The sequence below is a fragment of the Mustela nivalis genome (assembly GCF_964662115.1).
Source record: "Mustela nivalis genome assembly, chromosome: 4".
NCBI classification, from domain to species: domain Eukaryota; kingdom Metazoa; phylum Chordata; class Mammalia; order Carnivora; family Mustelidae; genus Mustela; species Mustela nivalis.
In genome coordinates, this window is record NC_139023.1 from 33,456,335 (window position 1) to 33,472,845 (window position 16,511).

The 16,511-nt window shown below is 45.7% G+C and overlaps 1 protein-coding gene and 1 long non-coding RNA gene across 2 annotated transcripts in view; one reads left to right on the top strand and one right to left on the bottom strand.

The window, feature by feature from the left end:
* Positions 1-1,816: 1,816 nt before the first annotated feature.
* Positions 1,817-16,420, bottom strand: UCHL1 (ubiquitin C-terminal hydrolase L1). Its single transcript, XM_082728853.1, has 9 exons — positions 16,306-16,420; positions 16,176-16,187; positions 15,567-15,695; positions 12,154-12,304; positions 9,752-9,837; positions 9,626-9,673; positions 8,698-8,764; positions 7,782-7,840; positions 1,817-2,272 (listed from the first exon to the last, which is right to left on the bottom strand). Exons 1-9 carry the CDS (start codon positions 16,336-16,338, stop codon positions 2,186-2,188), a joined length of 672 nt encoding a protein of 223 aa, XP_082584979.1. The 5' UTR covers positions 16,339-16,420; the 3' UTR covers positions 1,817-2,185.
* LOC309863704 overlaps positions 16,377-16,511 on the top strand; it is a 28,096-nt gene continuing 27,961 nt past the window's right edge. Inside the window, exon 1 of the long non-coding RNA XR_014311192.1 lies at positions 16,377-16,435. This is a non-coding gene — a long non-coding RNA (uncharacterized lncRNA). The remainder of the gene's footprint in view (positions 16,436-16,511) is intronic.

The window sequence follows — 16,511 nt, forward strand, 5'->3', positions numbered from 1 at the left end:
AGGTCTTAATTTCAGGGTTGAGTTCAAGCCCTGCTTTGGGGCTTCGTTCCAGGCATGGGCCTACTTTACAAAAAAAAAAAAAAAAAAAAAAAAAAGCAGAGGAGATGCTTAACATCAGGCAGCAGAGGAGATGCTTAACATCAGGCGGCTTTGCCTGTTGGAAGCACTAGAGTCCTCTTCAAGACCAAAGGCTGATAACATTTTAAGAAAAAAGCCAACTGGACGTAGATCTTTGACAAATCCAGGACATCAAGAGGGCTTGTTGGGGAAACAGGTACATACTGCCTTCACATAGAATACAAAGTCAGTGGTACCCTTAGGAGTTGTACATGGCTGAGGCTTCAGAGAGAGCAGTGGGGAAGATGTTGATACCAAATGGAACCTTTTAGAGGCCCTTTCCTGACACCTTCACTCTTAGATCTAGTTTAATATGAAAATATGAAGATGTGGAAGAGGGTAATTCCTTTGCCCAAAATTATTGAGGCAAAAGTGGAGGTCAAAGACAAGTGTGATAACCCTGAAGCCTGTTCATATGGACTCCCAACCTAGTCTAGCTACCTTTAGGTCATGAGTCGTCTAAACCGCTTCCCTCATGAATAGCAGTGAGGCCTTGGGCACATAACCTAACCTCCATGCTGGCGTAAAACTGAAATATCTCTATCTCCAGGGGTGCGCGATCACCCACAAATATGAGCTATTGCATAACCTTTCATGGTGTGGTGGTGTGCTAAGCCATGTTTTTTGGGAGCATTTTAATACATATGTTCTCATACATGAAATATAAAGGCTTAGAGCTACAGTGAGTGGTAGAATTTGTATTTCTGAGGCCAAATACACACACGCACACATATATATTTTTTACCAGCTCCTATTAAGTACGAAAGAGCCTAGCTTTGTTTCCTTTCCCCTAAGTCCTTCTTCAAAATGTCATATAGAAGTCACACACCAAGTTAGAATAGAAAATACATCCCTCTGGCTTCAGCTCTGAGCCATTAGAATCATCTGAGTCACTGGACATTTTGTTTCTTTACATTAAAAGAATGTCAATAGTAGGATCATTTTCCTCCCAGGAACCAAAACATCCTTCACTTGGAAGCTGGATTGACAGCCTTAGTCTAATTATAAGAACACTGGACGCAGGCCAGCAGAGGGCCATCATGTAAAACACTTGTCCCCCTCAAAATTGTCAAGTCCTCAAAAACAAAATCTGAGAACTGATTATACCTAAGAAGAACCCAACGATACGTGATGACTAAATGTAAAATAGTGTTCTGGATCGGCTCCTGGAACAGAAAAAGGGCACTGGGTCAAGACTTGAGGGAATCTGAAGAAGCTGTGGACTGGAGTTCACAGAAAGACAAAGATGGATTCATTATAACAAATGTTTTATACTAAAGTGAGATGTTAAGAAGCAAAATGGAGGAGGAATAAATGGGAACTCTGTACGAGCTTCTCAATCTTCTGCAAGTTTAAAATTCATCTAAAATGAAGTCTATTCAAATTTTTTTTAGTCCACAGGTATACATAGCCATATAAATGTATAGAAAGAGGCAACCTGGCTGCCTTAGTCGGTAGAGCATGTGATTCTTGATCTCCGGTTTGTGAGTTCAAGCCCCAGCCTGGGCGTGGAGATTACCGAAAATCTTTAAAATAAATGGAATGAATGACTGAATAGAGGAAGTCTGGAGACACTGAACCAATACTGTTTTTATGGTAATTCTCCTACTTGTGCCCTAGGAGTTGCATCCATGGAAGACAATCATATAGCCTTGGAGGAGAAGGTCAAAGAGAAAGTGGAAACCAGTTGAAGCTCATCTCTTACTCAGCAGAAAAGTTTTATTTCTTTTAAGGACAAACAATTAAACCACATCCAAGGCCTTAATTTACAGACGCAAACCAAAGTGGCCATTTAAAGCCTTAGCTATTGAGGTACAATACATACATGGGGGGAGGGAGAATGCTTCGCCATCTGAGGTTCATACCAAACCTTGCTCGCTCGACAGCTGGGCTCTGCTAGAGTTCGGGTGTGGCAGGGCGGTGGGGTAGGGGGAGAGCTTATCTGCAGAACCTAAGGAGAACAGCTGTGTTCCACAAGGACGGAAGCATTTTGGACTGTGTTGGTGGGGGGTTGGTTTCACACAGAAGGGGAAGAGGGGCGAAAAGGCTACGTCCCCCGCCCAGGGCATTAGGCCGCCTTGCAGAGTGCCACCGCAGAAAAGCGGACCTCCCCTTGCTCACGCTCCGTGAATTCTCTGCAGACCTTGGCAGCATCCTGAAAGGAGAAAGGTCATTCATATCCAAACAGCAGCGGCTCAAAAGAAAGTTGCATCAGAAAAGTTAAACGGTATGGCTCAGAGGTCACCGTGATCAACTTCAAACCCCCCATTAAACTTATAAACCAGGACTGGCTTCAGACCAAAATAACAACAACAATAACAAAAAATTTTTAAAAAACTAAAAAATCAGGTGATGAGCAAGACAAGAACCCATGACATGGACTTGACTTTGGAAGCTCTGACTTTTTTATGACTTCCACCAAGTGCCCCGGGCCTCCTTCACCTCGTGCCTGGTTTTGACAACAAAACTACATACACTAGGAGTGCACTTTTCCTCAAATCACAACAAGGTGAAAAAAAAAAAATAGATCCTCTCTCCCATAAGGCCTAAGAGTTCTCTTAGGCCTCAATAAATTTCAAGTAAACATGAATTTCTTTCAAATAAACATTTCACAGAACAGCTTTAAACACCTGGTTTCCAGGTATTAATGGGTCATTGATGGTTGGAATGTTACTAGTGTTGAACTAGTGTTACTAGTTCCAAGACCCAGATTACAAAGATTGGTAATAGAAAAAAAATGATCCCAAATTCTAGGGGTTAAATGCCTTGGCAGAGTGAATATCAATCAGTTTCATTTGTAAAAAGTCCACTGGAAAGACCGCTCCACAAACCATATGAAATATAAGACCTTTAAGAGGAGAGGACAGTCTCGACACATCAGCTCCAAGCTCTAAAAACCATCAAATCCATGAGTTTGGCCCTTAAAAAGCATCAGCCACACCCAGAATTTTGCTCCTGCTTTAGAACCACCTGTAAAAACTAGAGGGAAATTCTAGACTGACATCTACATATCTCATTCTCTATTAGAATTTTTAATATATTAGCATTCCAGACCTTTCCTGTAGTACGCACAGGGATGGCCGCCATTAAACATGTGTTTGTAAAGCAGTGACGTGGCCTCTGAATTCATGGGTTAAGTTTATGTAATTTTTTTTTTTTTAAGATTTTATTAATTTATTTGACAGGGGCAGGGGAAAGAAGGAATACAAGCGAGTGGGAGAGGGAGAAGCAGGCTTCCTGCTGAGCAGGGAGCCAGATGCCGGGCTCGATCCCAGAACCCTGGGATCAATACCTGAGCAGAAGCAGACGCTTAACGACTACTGAGCCACCCAGGCGCCCCAGTTTATGTAATTTCTTACCAGTTTAGCAATAATAAACCATAGAGTTCAGACAACCTAGAACAGCTTTAACCACATACAACCAGCCTTACTCAGGACAAGAATTTTCACTAAGATGCTGGCTTATATTCCGTTTAATTTTAAATGAGATTCTAACTAATTTTTATTATTTTTTAAACTGTTTTACTTTCCCCACACCTTGCAAATTCTACTCAAGTAACAGTTTCAGCATCCTGTGTGGGTACATTTTTTATGGTATTAGCAATGTTTCATAGTAAAGTATTTTAGAGCTTTATTTGAAGTACCAGTTTTTTCCCCAAATGGGTCATCTCCAGAAGTTCTGCCTCTTCCTCTCTTCCCTAAGTAAATTCTGTCTCCCAAGCCCAACTCGATCCTGCTTTTCCAGATGTTTCTCATTCCATATTCCTACTCCCAAATGCCCCTCATATACCCGAGAATTGGCTCTAACTTATCTCAGATGTAACTGACAGCAGGCTACAGAAAGTGACCCTCCCTCCTGTGGCATAACTTGGTTCACACTAGTGGTCCACCTTGAGGTCACGAGGTTTAGATGTTCCCAGGCCAGGTCTATTACCCCAAAAAGGCAGTACTGAACAGTGGTGTGAGGACTGCCCAGATTTGCACCACGGTTTTGCCATTTAAGCCACTGACCCTGAACATCACTTAACCCAGTACCTCAGTTTCCTCACCTGTAAAATGTGGGATATAATCACTAACTCAGAGCCTCATCAGATGCATGCTCTGGAAGAGAGAAGACACCGAGAACTGCCTCTAGCACCAGGGTCAAACTACAGCCTGCTGCCTGTTGTTACGGATAAAGTTTAACGAGCTACACATTCACCTAGACACGGTCCACAGGCTGTGCCATGGCTCTGACAGCCGAACACCACACAGCAGACCTCATTTTATCGCACTTCGTCTTCCCATTCTTCTCACAGGTTGAGTTTTTACAAACATAAAGTCTGCAGTAGCCTCCATCAAGTAAGTCTATCGGTGCCTTTTCTCAATGGCATTTTCTTGCTTTGGGTTTCTGTGTCACATTGTGGTGATTCTTGCGGTATTTTAAACTTTTTTATTGTATTTGTTATGATCTATGATTAGTGACATTTCATGTCACAATCTTCGTTTGAGGGTGCTACAAACCACATCCGCACAAGACGGCAACCTTTGTCAATACACGTGTGCATTCCCATGGCTCCGGGAACCAGCTTTCTCCCCGTGTCTCTCTCCCCTAGGCCTCCCTGTTCCAAGACAATATGAAATTAGGCCAGTTCATAACCCTACGGTGGCCTCTAATGTGTTCATACGAAAGGAAAAGTCCCACATCTCTCACTTTAAATCCAGAGCTAGGAAGGGTTATGCTTGGGAAGGAAGCCATGTTGAAAGTGAAGACAGGCCAAGAGCTAGGACTCACGTGCCCAGCAGTTAGCCAAGTTGTGAAAGCAAAGGAAAAGTTCTTAAAGAAAATTAAAAGGGCTGGGGCACCTGGGTGGCTCAGTGGGTTAAAAGCCTCTGCCTTCGGCTCAGGTCATGATCCCAGGGTCCTGGGATGGAGCCCCACATCGGGCTCTCTGCTCAGTGGGAAGCCTGCTTCCTCCTCCTCTCTCTGCCTGCCTCTCTGCCTACTTGTGGTCTGTCAAATAAATAAATAAATAAATCTTAAAAAAAAAAAAAAAATTTAAAAGGGCTATTCCAGAGACCACATGAATGATAAGAAAGCAGAACAGCCTTACTGCTCATATGGAGAAAGTATGAGTGGTCCAGATAGAAGATGAAACCAGCCACAACATTCCCCTCAGCCAAAACCTAATCCAGAGGGAGGCCCTAATTCTCCGTTCTGTGGAGGCTAAGAGAGGGGACGAAGCTGCAGAGAAGTGTGAGGCTGGCAGAGGTCGGTCCAAGTTTAAGGAAAGAAGCCATCTCCGTAACATCAAAAAACTAGGGGGAAGCAGCAAGGGCGGATGGAGAAGCTACACCACATTATCCATAAGATTAGCCAAGGTCATTAACACAGGCAGCTCCACTTAGCAACAGACTTCCCACGTGAATGACCTACACTTCTACTGGAAGAGGATGCCACTTAGGACTTTTGAAGCTAGAGCAGAGAAGTCAATGGCTGGGTTCAAAGCTTCTAAGGACAGGCTCTCCTGCTAGGGGCTAATGCAGCTGGGGATTTTAAGTTGAGGCCAATGCTCACTGACCATTCTGAAAACCCTAGGGCCCTAGAAGTAGGCTAGGTCTACTCTGCCTGGGCTCTATCAGTGGAAAAACAAAGCCTGGATGGCATTCTATCTGTTTACAACATAGTTTACTGAATATTTTGAGCCCACTCTTGAGACCTACAGCTCAGAAAAAAAGGATTTCTTTCAAAATATGATCGGTCATGGACAGTGCACCCTGTCACCCCAGTTCTGATGGAGCTGGACAAGGTTAAGGCTATTTTCATGCCTACTAAGTACCATCCATTCCAGAGCCCTAGGAATCAGCAAGTCATTTCAACTTGCTAGTCTTATTATTTAAGAAACACATTTTGTAACACTATTGCTGCCATAGAGAGTGATTCCTCTGATGATGCTGGGTAAATCGAAAACCTTCTGGAAACAATTCACCATTCTAGATGTCACTGAGAACATTCTGGATTCGTGGAAAGAGATCAAATATGAACATTAACAGGAGTCTGGGAGAAGAGGATTCCACCCCTCATGAAGGACTTTGCAGTGCTCAAGACTCAGAGAAAGAGCAGATGTGGTGGAAAGAGAAGAGCAAGAGAACTGGAGTGAGAAGCAGAGCGAGAAGGCAGGATGGACTGCTGCAGCCTCAGGAGAAAATCTGAACAGATAAGGTGCATCTCACAGTGAACAAAGAAAGTGGTTTCTAGAGATGGGATCTACTCCTGGCAAAGAAGCTGTGAAGACTGTTGAAATGACAACGGAAGAGGCTTTAAGGGCTAGAAAACATCATAAACTAAGTTGTTACAGCAGCAGTGGGGGTCTCAGAGGATCGGCTCCAATTTTAAAAGCCATTCTACTGCAGGTAAAATTCTCTATCAAAAGCACCGCCCACTACAGAAAGCACCGCCCACTATCAAAGCACCGCCCACTACAGAGAAAACATTCACGAAAGGAAAATCAACAGAGGCAGCCAGCTTCACTGCTGTCTTCTTTAAAGAACTTGCCACAGCCTCCCCTGCCTTGAGAAGCCGTCCACAGCAAGGCAGAAGGCAAGACCTCCACCAGCAAAACTTCGCAACTTGGAAAGCTCAGATGATGGCAGGCATTTTTTTCCAGAAATGAGAGGTTTTTCATTAAAATATGTATGCTGTTCCTTAAGTGTATACTGGCATACTGTCTAAACAGGCTACAGTATTGTTCGAACAGAACTTCTATGTGCACTGGGAACTAAACATCTCATTTATAACTCGCTTCACTGCAACATTCACTTTATTGCAATGGTCTGGACCTGAACCCACAATATCCCTGAGGTATGCCTGGCTTGGCAACAGAGCCCAGTGCCACACAAAGCCCATTTTCAAAATACTTTCTACCTGGTTCTTTACGGAGAGTCTTCCAGACCTTCATCTGTATACAGCAAGCACTCAAAAAAGATTAGTTCTGACTACAGATGAAGTATTAAGACCTTAACAGCATTTTTTAAAAAATTACAATTAAACAACTTCCCTTCATAACAGTAAATTGATTCAATTCTAGAAGACTTGTTTTTAGGGGGGAGGCACCTCAGGTAGTCTATCAACCCTTGTCCAGAATTAAGAGGTTTCTGGAGTCATTTACAGTAAGGACAGTGATCCTGGATCTTATATTGAGGCAGGTTTTGAATCTGCTCCTCTTGCCCCATAACAGCAGCCCAAGAGAGAAGAAAAAACTGAAGTTGACGGCCTAACTGGAACCCATAATATACAACCTGTGAGACCGACCCAAATCCAGCAGCATGAGATGGATTAGGAAAGGCTTGGGTTTCTGTCCCTTAAGTCCTTAGCTGTGATGTGATCTGACAGGAGAACAATGGTTCCCTTAATCCCACAAGGAAGTAAAGCCATGGCTTTCTGGCTAATTCCAACCCTGGACTGAAGTCAGCACACAATACAGATTAGTCACGGCTGCTCTGGGGGATCCTGTTTAAGACCATTTGCTAGAAAATACGGTAGACAGAATTACCAAAATACGCTTTAAGCCCTGAAGACTATTCACTCAGACGATGGGTGCCTGCTGTCCAGAAAAAGTATTAGCCCCTGAGACAGTATGGCCAAAGAAAGGTGGGCCTCAGGGGAAGAGGGCTTCCAAAGATTACCTGCAGCAAGGAGTCCTCTGAACTGGTGCCGTGGTTTACCGGGAAAGGCATTCGTCCATCTGGAACACAGAAGCCAGGCAGCTCAACTTTCTCTGCAGATGCTCGGACTGCTGTGCTTACCCAGCCTCAAGAGAAGTTTTCCATCTCCCACTGTCACTCCCACGGAGAGGGGCTGGTCAGAAGCAGTCGCTGGAAAGGAGCCTCAAGTGTTCCTAGGGTCCACCCAGGGCAATTCTAATCCTCAAGCAACAGGACCATACAAGCCCAAAGTGGCCACCCTAACAGAAAGGCTTGGGCCACCTCTCCTGGGAAGGAGCCCAGAGTAAAAGGCAGATGCAGCCTCTGAGGTGTCAGGAAGGTGGACCAAGAAGGGATCCTTCGGACTTCACTGCCCCTCATTGACTGCTGACTGGCCCCAAGTATCCTTTGCTCTGGTCTGCATATAGGTAATTCTCTTCCTCTGTTAATACAAAGAGGAGAATTGTACCAGGAGGCCCATCTTTCCTGTTAGCAAATACCAGCTAAGAGAAAGCAGCCCCCAGCATGTCCAAATGGTTTCACATTGAAGCATTTATCTTTTTCCAAAAGTATTCCTTGTCAGGACGCTGCTGAAGAGCCTACACTGGTTGTGTGTAGTGGAAGGTGGGAAGAGGAAAGCTGAACACGGAGGACTTCAACTGGCACAGATCTCCTTACCGGTCTGTGACTAAAACCACTCCGTCTGCAGGTCACTGCCTGATGGGTGGCAGAAGTGTGAGAAAAAGGGTTAAGGGCCCCAAGGAGAGTACGGTGTGCTGGCTTTGTGAACAAAGATACACTATGTGCCACAAAGTTACGCACCAAAACTGTAAGAATAATTTCATCGGAAGGAATGCCTAAAACCGTAGGAGGCTCCAAAAGTGGGAGTGAAACCTACCAAGTTCATAGAGATGGCCATCCACGTTGTTAAACAGAATAAAATGAAAATTCACTTTGTCGTCTACCTGAAGAGTCAAGAAATATTTTTGATGATGAGTTTTGATTGTACTATATATTGTATTAAAAACTTGTCTTTAGCTTTACTGAGATAATTGACATAATGTTGTATTAACTTCAAAATATATAATGTATTGATTTAATACACATATTTTGCAATGATTTTAAGACAACTTAATTTGTTAATAAATTCTGTCCCTCTAAGTATAATACACTCAGACTTGCTTATGTATTATTTTAAATTAGTATGGCTAACATGTACCTCTTTTTTATATACTAGACAATGTTACAAGACTGTCATAAAACCCTAATCTATCAAGATAAATATAGTAACTACTAGAAAGCTAGAACTTTTTACTGAGGAGGAAATTCAGGCTTAGGGAGGATTGAGTATATCACCCAAGGTCAAGACTAGAAAGTGGCAGGGCCAACAGTAGTTTTAAAGGCACTGATACAGACTTAAATCTAAATTAACAGCTGACTGCGGGACTGTGTTCAGATTCACGATATACTGAAGCCTTCTAGAGACTGTCAGTCCCTGCTGGTAATCTTACCCGCTCCAACAGTCTACGGGAAGAGTATGTGAAATGCTCAATTGCTTCCTCTCTTAGAATCATTTGGATCTGAACAAAGTACTGTTTGAATTTACTCAAGACCATGTTTACTGCCAATCAGATTCCCGAAGAGCCATTTTAATGAATGGGTCTGGTCAAAGCATGATTCTGGTAGAATTTTCTGGGCTTCCTTGGGCTTAATTAGCCTTGGGTGGAGAGGTCTGCTGTGTTCAGGTTAGAGATTCATTGTATGTGGTTCAGGGGCGAAACAGATGGCACCCGGGCAGCCCGGCCCCGATCTGTAATTGCATTTACCCGACATTGGCCTTCCTGTGCCACAGCATCATGGGCTGCCTGAATGGCCTGCAGACGAGAGGAAATAATTAGCACAAGATCCTCTGTAGTCCCTTAAAGCTGATGCTCCACAAGTGCTCTTCCTACCTCGTTCTTTTCAAAGCATTTTGCTCGGTCTTCAGGGGACAGCTTCTCCGTTTCCGAAAGAAACTGTTTCAGGACGGACCCATCCTCTTTAAAAAAAAAAAAAAAAAAAAAACCAAGAGCATATTAGTATAGATAGAATAGCGTAAATGGGTGCACACTTACAACACACTTCGGCTGTTATGCAGCCATGTTTGGCGACTCAAGTTAACTTTCCCGTGGTCCCGGACGAGGTGGATGAGCTGTTCCTTTCTGCCTCAGCCTCTTTCCTAGCAGTCCCTTCTCCCTGCATTCAAGCCGCCGAACTCTCTGCTCCTCCAGGGCCAAGCCTTCTCCTGCCTCTCTCCCCTGCCCTCCCGCCCTCAATTCCCTCATCACCCTCATTAAGGTGCTAATGCCCTCGGAACATGTTATTTGTGAGATCTGTCTTAACATAAAGGCAGGAACTATCTTGTCAAACACTGGTTGTTTTTTTGTTTTTATTTTAAAGATTGATTTATTTAAGGAATCTCTATGCTTGACAGGGGACTCGAACTCACGAGCCCGAGATTAGGAGTTGGGCGCTCTATGCGCTGAGCCAGCCCAGCACAGCACTCTTCTAATTGCTGTTATCTTCACGATCCCATGTGGCACAATGACATTCTAGTCTAATAATGGTTCTCAAACCAAGATTTTTTTACTTAGAAAATGCAGTCTTAGTAGTATGGTTATCCAGATAGACGTTAACCCATGGATCTTAACAAACGTAAAGCGCCTACTAGTCGGGCCCAGGGACAAAGGACCGGCTGACAGTTTGGCCTAAGCATTTTGTCACTGCTCAATGCAGCTGAGTCTAGAAGACAACGTGGCTAGAGCAAGAACGATTTGTATTTCAAAGACCATATTCAAACTTTCAGCTCTAAACTCAAAAAATTAGTTAAGTAAAGACCATTTAAAATTTGGAAGGAATCCTTTTCACTTTATGGACAGGGCTGGGACTCCAGTAACTTCTCTGCAGTACAATCATGACTACAGCTACAAGAGTTCCACAAGCTCTGCTAACCTTCCGAACAGAGGACTCTTATGGGAGACTTACTGCAGAAGAAGTAAAGGTAAAGGTTCAAGCTCTACCTCCTTAATATGGCAAGTTAATATGAAAAATTGAAATATGAAATATTGTTTAATATGAAAAATTGAGTTCTAGAAAAATTGGATCTTTATGGCCAGACTTTTTTTTTTTTTTTTTTTTGGTTTGGGAAGTATACCAGCAGTAGTTTTGGCCACACTTACCTCGCTTAAAAAAATAATAATAAAAAAAGTATCCGACCTGTTCCAAGTAACACCATGGACTATTCACTGATATTATTCCATTCTTTTTTTTTTTTTTTAAAGATTTTATTTATTTATTTGACAGGCAGAGCTCACAAGTAGGCGGAGAGGCAGGCAGAGAGAGGGGAAAGCAGGCTCCCCGCCAGCAGAGGGCCTGACACGGGGCTCGATCCCAGGACCCTGAGACCATGACCTGAGCCGAAGGCAGAGGCCTTAACCCACTGAGCCACCCAGGCGCCCCTGAAATTATTCCATTCTTAGCTACCTCCATCCACCGCCTAAGTCGGGAGTTGGCAAAGTAGTGTGCCTATTTTTGTATTATTGGAACACAACCACATCCACTGGTTTAGATCTTGCCTGGGGCTGCCTTTGAACTACAAAGACAGAGACCTAACGGCCCTCAAACCCCTAGAAGATTTACTCTCACCTTTTAAGAAAGTTCACGGACCCTTGGCCACTAGCACACATTATGTCGTGTCTTTTCATATATTTTAGTGCTGCTCATTGTGCTTCTGACAATCCTTTCTTCCCTTTCCTCCAGAACATTCATGGGAAATGAGCTAAGACCCCACACCTGACTAGGCTCCTGGCTGGATCCTTGCAACGTAGCAAGCTGCCACCACGTTTTCCCACAGCAATTTTCACAGTATCCTCGTCCAGCTGTCCTATTCTACTTTGGTTCTCCTGTTGCTTAAGAGACCCAGAACCATTAGAGACAAATCCTGAGGGTTCATGTTTGATGGTTTAACCTCATCTCCACTTCTTCCGAGTCATCGAGAATGGAACAGAAGCACGTACGAATCACCCCAACTTGCAGCGTGCCAGTGGTAGAGCCTGTGCAGAGAAGGAGCACAGAACTGCCCCTCGCTCCCTCTTCCCCTCCGGGTGGAAGAGAAGCTAGACAATATTTCTTGGAAAAGGCGTTTCCTTCCCTCAGAAGAGACTCAATCATTAATCTGCCTACTGGTTCCATCCGGATTAGGTTTCAGAAAAATGTAAGGCAGTGACTTTGCTCAACAGACCCCTGGGGGTTGGGGGGATGACAAGTTATGGTTAACTAGAGATCAACGATAGGACTGCCCTCAAAACGCACTTACCAAACTCCAGTTTGTCTTGGTTATTGGCCACAGCATGGATGATCCCGATGGTCCCACAGGAGTTGCCAATGGTCTGCTTCATGAAATACACCTTAGGACTGACCGCTTGTCCCTTCAGCTCTTCGATCTGTTTTTTCCTGAAGTTCTCATGCTGGGAATAGAAAACATTTTTCTATCTCAAATGAAAATGCAAAGCACTAACAGACAGAGACACAGCGAGTTCTACCACCTAAATGGAAACACAAGTGGGATGTGTGACCAGGAGCCCTGGTTCTAGGGGTTGGCCAGTGCCCAGAGACTCGCCCGTCTGCCTCCCACACCCACGCCAGCCCATAGGGTTCTGAGAGGTTCTGAGACTCCACCCTGATGCTGCAGCGTGGTCACGGCCTTGGATGTTGCCCAAGGATTGGTCTAGACGCCACTGCAACCTTTTAGCTCGAAAATGCATGTCTCCTGAAGTCAGAACAGGCAAGTTCATTTTTTCTGTTGTCCTTACACACCACCCATTGTACTTCACACAGGACCCCAATCAAGCTTTGTCTCTATCCCAGCATTCTTGGAAGACCTACTTCTACTGCGTCCATGTACGCTTCTTTTCAATAACAAATACAAAACAAGATTTAACTGCTGAAAGGAGCAATTTAAAGAAATTGTTCCCACTTTTTGGGGGGCGGGGAGGGGAGGAACGACAACTGACTTAGGGTGCTGGGCTGGGATTTCATGAAATCTTCTCATCCTACAAGAGGTAGACCGGACACTTGTTTGTCCTTGTCAACGATACATTTTGAGAACAGATTAACAATGGGGGGGTGGAGGGGTGTCAGAAGAGATCAGTAAATGAGACTAGAGAATAGTTTTCCTCAAAGAATCCATCTGCTCTTTGTACAGTAATTTAGTGGGCTTGTCTGGACCTTTCATTAATAAATTTTAGACCTTAAAGGAAGGACTTCTCAGTTGAAAGCATGGTGCCAGGGCACCTGGGTGGCTCAGTGGGTTAAAGCCTCTGCCTTCAGCTGAGGTCATGATCCCAGGGTCCTGGGATCAAGCCCCGCACTGGGCTCTCCACTCAGCGGGGAGCCTGCTTCCTCCTCTCTGCCTGCCTCTCTGCTTACTCTTGATCTGTCAAATAAATAAAATCTTTAAAAAAAAAAAAAAAAAAAAGCATGGCGCCAATGCCATAGAAACACTAATGTCTCATAACCAGTATAATTGGAGAGAACATCAAAAGCATGTTTCTTTTTTTTTTTTTTTTTTAGATTTTAAGTAATCTCTACACCCAACGTGAGGCTCAGACCTACAACCCCTGAGATCAAGAGTTGCATACTCCACCCACTGAGCCAGCCAGGTGCCCCTGAAGTATATTTGCAATTCCAGTCGCTCTGCATTACTATACACATAACTGAAATTTAAGCCTTGTCTGTGACACCATCAGACAAAAAAGATCTCCCGTTCCGCAAGGCCAGCTCATAGGAAATTCTAACATCAAAGATCTATCACATCTCTGAAATGAGTTACTACTCATAGACTGTTAAGGATTTTCACTTCTGTTTTTGCTTTTTAACGGGATAGCACCATTCTCTATTATGTTTGAGCTTTTGCATGGAGATACTTTTGCAAATATTTCATTATCACTTAAAACTACTATTTCTGAACTGGTCCAGTTAGTTGGCAGCTGGGTGGCTCAGTCAGTTAAGTGCCTGCCTTCTGCTGGGATCCAGTCCTGCCTTGGGCTCCTTGCTCAGCAGCAAGTCTGCTTCTCCCTCTGCCCCTCCCCCCACTTGTGCTCGGTCTGCCTCTCTCAAATAAAATCAAGTAAAATAAAATCTTTTAAAAAAATAACTGGTCCAGTTAGGATTTCATAACACTCTCAAAATCAGATGCTTTCTAAATTAACATCAGCTTATTCAGAAGTCAACATACAAACCTCAACTTTTGAGTTTGCTTCAGTGTTTAGCCTAATTGGTGTTCTGTGTCACAGACTGGGTGCTCAATCAATCTGACTTCCCCAATTAAGCTAAAGGACTAAGTACCCAGGTGATTCAAACCAGAACAAGTGCAGCCTCATCCTGTAAAAAAGCAAGCAGTAGGCCTTTGAAAGACAAACACGATGCACCACTGCCTCCCAGAGGCCTTGCCCGTGAGTGCCGCTCAAAATCTCCGAGTCATCATGGAGCCTCTAAAGAGCAAGCGAGCTCAGGGACAGGCTCAAAAGAGAGGAGATGGTATTTGATTGGGTCAACACGGAAGCTAATTTGACTTGCAATTATTTGGCCACTCCGGTTTACCCAACAAAAGGCTTTGCAATAAAACAGGACAGGGAGATTATCCTAGTAGCTTTAATAAGGGTTTTTAAATTCACAATAGTCCATGTACTAAGAGGAATGCAACTTCCCATAGGGCTTAATAATTTATGCTGAGGATGCTTCTAGAACGCCCAGTCCTAGCATGGTGGTGCTTCAATTAAAGCTTACAGTGTTTGGAATGTAGCCCCAAAAGCTACTGCCCCGGGGTTTTGTTAATGCAGATTTCACCACTCCCAAATCAGGGACAGCAACAGGAGATAGACAATCCCAGGCCAGTTAGTGGGATTTCATACATTGCAAGACAACAATCATCCCAGCTACCTTTTTATATCTGACGCTCAGTCTTTGAGGTACATATATCCATGCACACTTGTAGGAGGAAGACCATCTAAAGGGAAATGAAAAGGTGTTTCTAAAACTGCTTTAATGCCCACCTGTTTCACTTAGCTACAGGGTCCGAGAGGAAAGACAGGACGTGAAAGGAGACCCCACACACAAAATGACTACGCTTTAAAAACAAATAAAAAAACCACACACACATCTAAGAGGCTAAAAACCGAGTGTGCATGTTGTAGGGAAGAAACCCAAGGCCACCAAAGACCCGAGTGGAGAGGGAGCATTAAAAAAACCTATTGTTTCCCTGTGGCTTAGGCAAGCCCGCTGGCCACCCCCCACCCCTTTTTAATGCAAGGTGGGAGTCTGAGAACCAAACCAGAAACTGACAGTTCTCAGCCCTTAAAGGGAAACAACCAGCCAGCCATTCCTTGAAATGGAAGGCTCTGAAAAGCGTAGGTTCCAGTGAACTTAAGAAGAAGATGAATTCTTTTCTTTGTAACTGAGATGACGGAACAGAGATGCTGCTTCTTCTCTTTGAAATTCAAGGCCACGCTGGATGGACGAGCGAGGAGCCAGTAAATTCTCTAACCACCAATGAGTAGGTACCACGATATCTCCCCCCACATCCCGCAGGAAAGGGGCAGTTCTGCAGGTGTGGGCGCCCAGTCCGGGAGGGGCGGGAGCCGGGAGTCTACACGGTCCTCCACGCCTCACTCGGGTCTGGAAGCCGCGCGCACCATCCCGGGCCCGCGCACCCCGGGCCCCACGCCCTACCTGGGCCGTGAGGGGAAACAGCAGCAGCAGCGCGCAGGCTGGCGCTGGCACCGAGCCCAGAGCCTCCTCCTCCAGCCCCAGCACGTCCGCGAAGCGCCACTGGCCGGCGACCCCCAGCCGGGCCAGCACCTGCGGAGAAGAAAGAGCGCGGCCAGGGGCTCCGAGACCCGCGAGGGGCGGGCACCTGCCGGAGGGCGGGGCCGAGCCGGCGCCCTCGGTGCCCCCATCCCAGCCTGGGAGGAGTCGCGGCCTGCCCCGCCCCCCAGCTTCTTTCCCCACCCCCGCCCGCGCAGTGACACAGCACAAAGCGCGGCCCACACGTGGCTCGCGCGAAGCCCGGGCACCCGAGTCCGCGCGGCCCGCGCCACGCCCTCGGGAGCCTGGCCCTCGCTCGCATCTGGGCCCAGTCCCCTCCTCCCTCCCACCTCGGACGGTTCCGCAGAGTCATCCCCACCCCGCGACCCCTATGCTGGGGCAGACGGATGGCATCTGGGAGCGCGCGGGACGCCGCTGGGTCCCTGCGAGACAGAGACAGCCGGAGCTGATGCGCGCCTCCGCCTCGGCGCTCCCGGGGGGAAGGGTACAGAGGCAGTGCGAGACGCCACTCACTTTGTTCAGCATCTGAAAGGCAAATGCACAGAAAAAAATACAAAAATAAAGCCGGTCATCGAGGCAGCTACCTGGCCTGGGCTGACTCTCAGCAATGCGGTCCCCGAGCAGCGATGCACCTGACGCTCACCTCGGGGTTAATCTCCATCGGTTTGAGCTGCATCTTCGCGAGCCGCGGGAAGAGGAACGACCAGGAGAAGAGGAAAAACAGCGAGCGGAGCCGCCCAGGCGGCCGCTATAAAGCTCCGGCCTGACGCACTGTAGGTGCCTGCGCAGGGGGAGCAGGGGCAAAACCAAGCGACGGAGAAACGGTCAGTCGCAGCCAAATGGGCACGA

What these genes read in the sequence shown, in the direction of transcription:
- UCHL1 (XM_082728853.1), bottom strand. Translation starts at nt 16,338, where the DNA reads ATGCAGCTCAAACCGATGGAGATTAACCCCGAG. An exon ending in CCAAGACAAACTGGAGTTTG is followed by an intron (nt 9,838 to 12,153) that starts GTAAGTGCGTTT and finishes TTTTTTTTAAAG; the next exon opens with AGGATGGGTCCGTCCTGAAA. An exon ending in AATGCTTTGAAAAGAACGAG is followed by an intron (nt 9,674 to 9,751) that starts GTAGGAAGAGCA and finishes TCTCGTCTGCAG; the next exon opens with GCCATTCAGGCAGCCCATGA.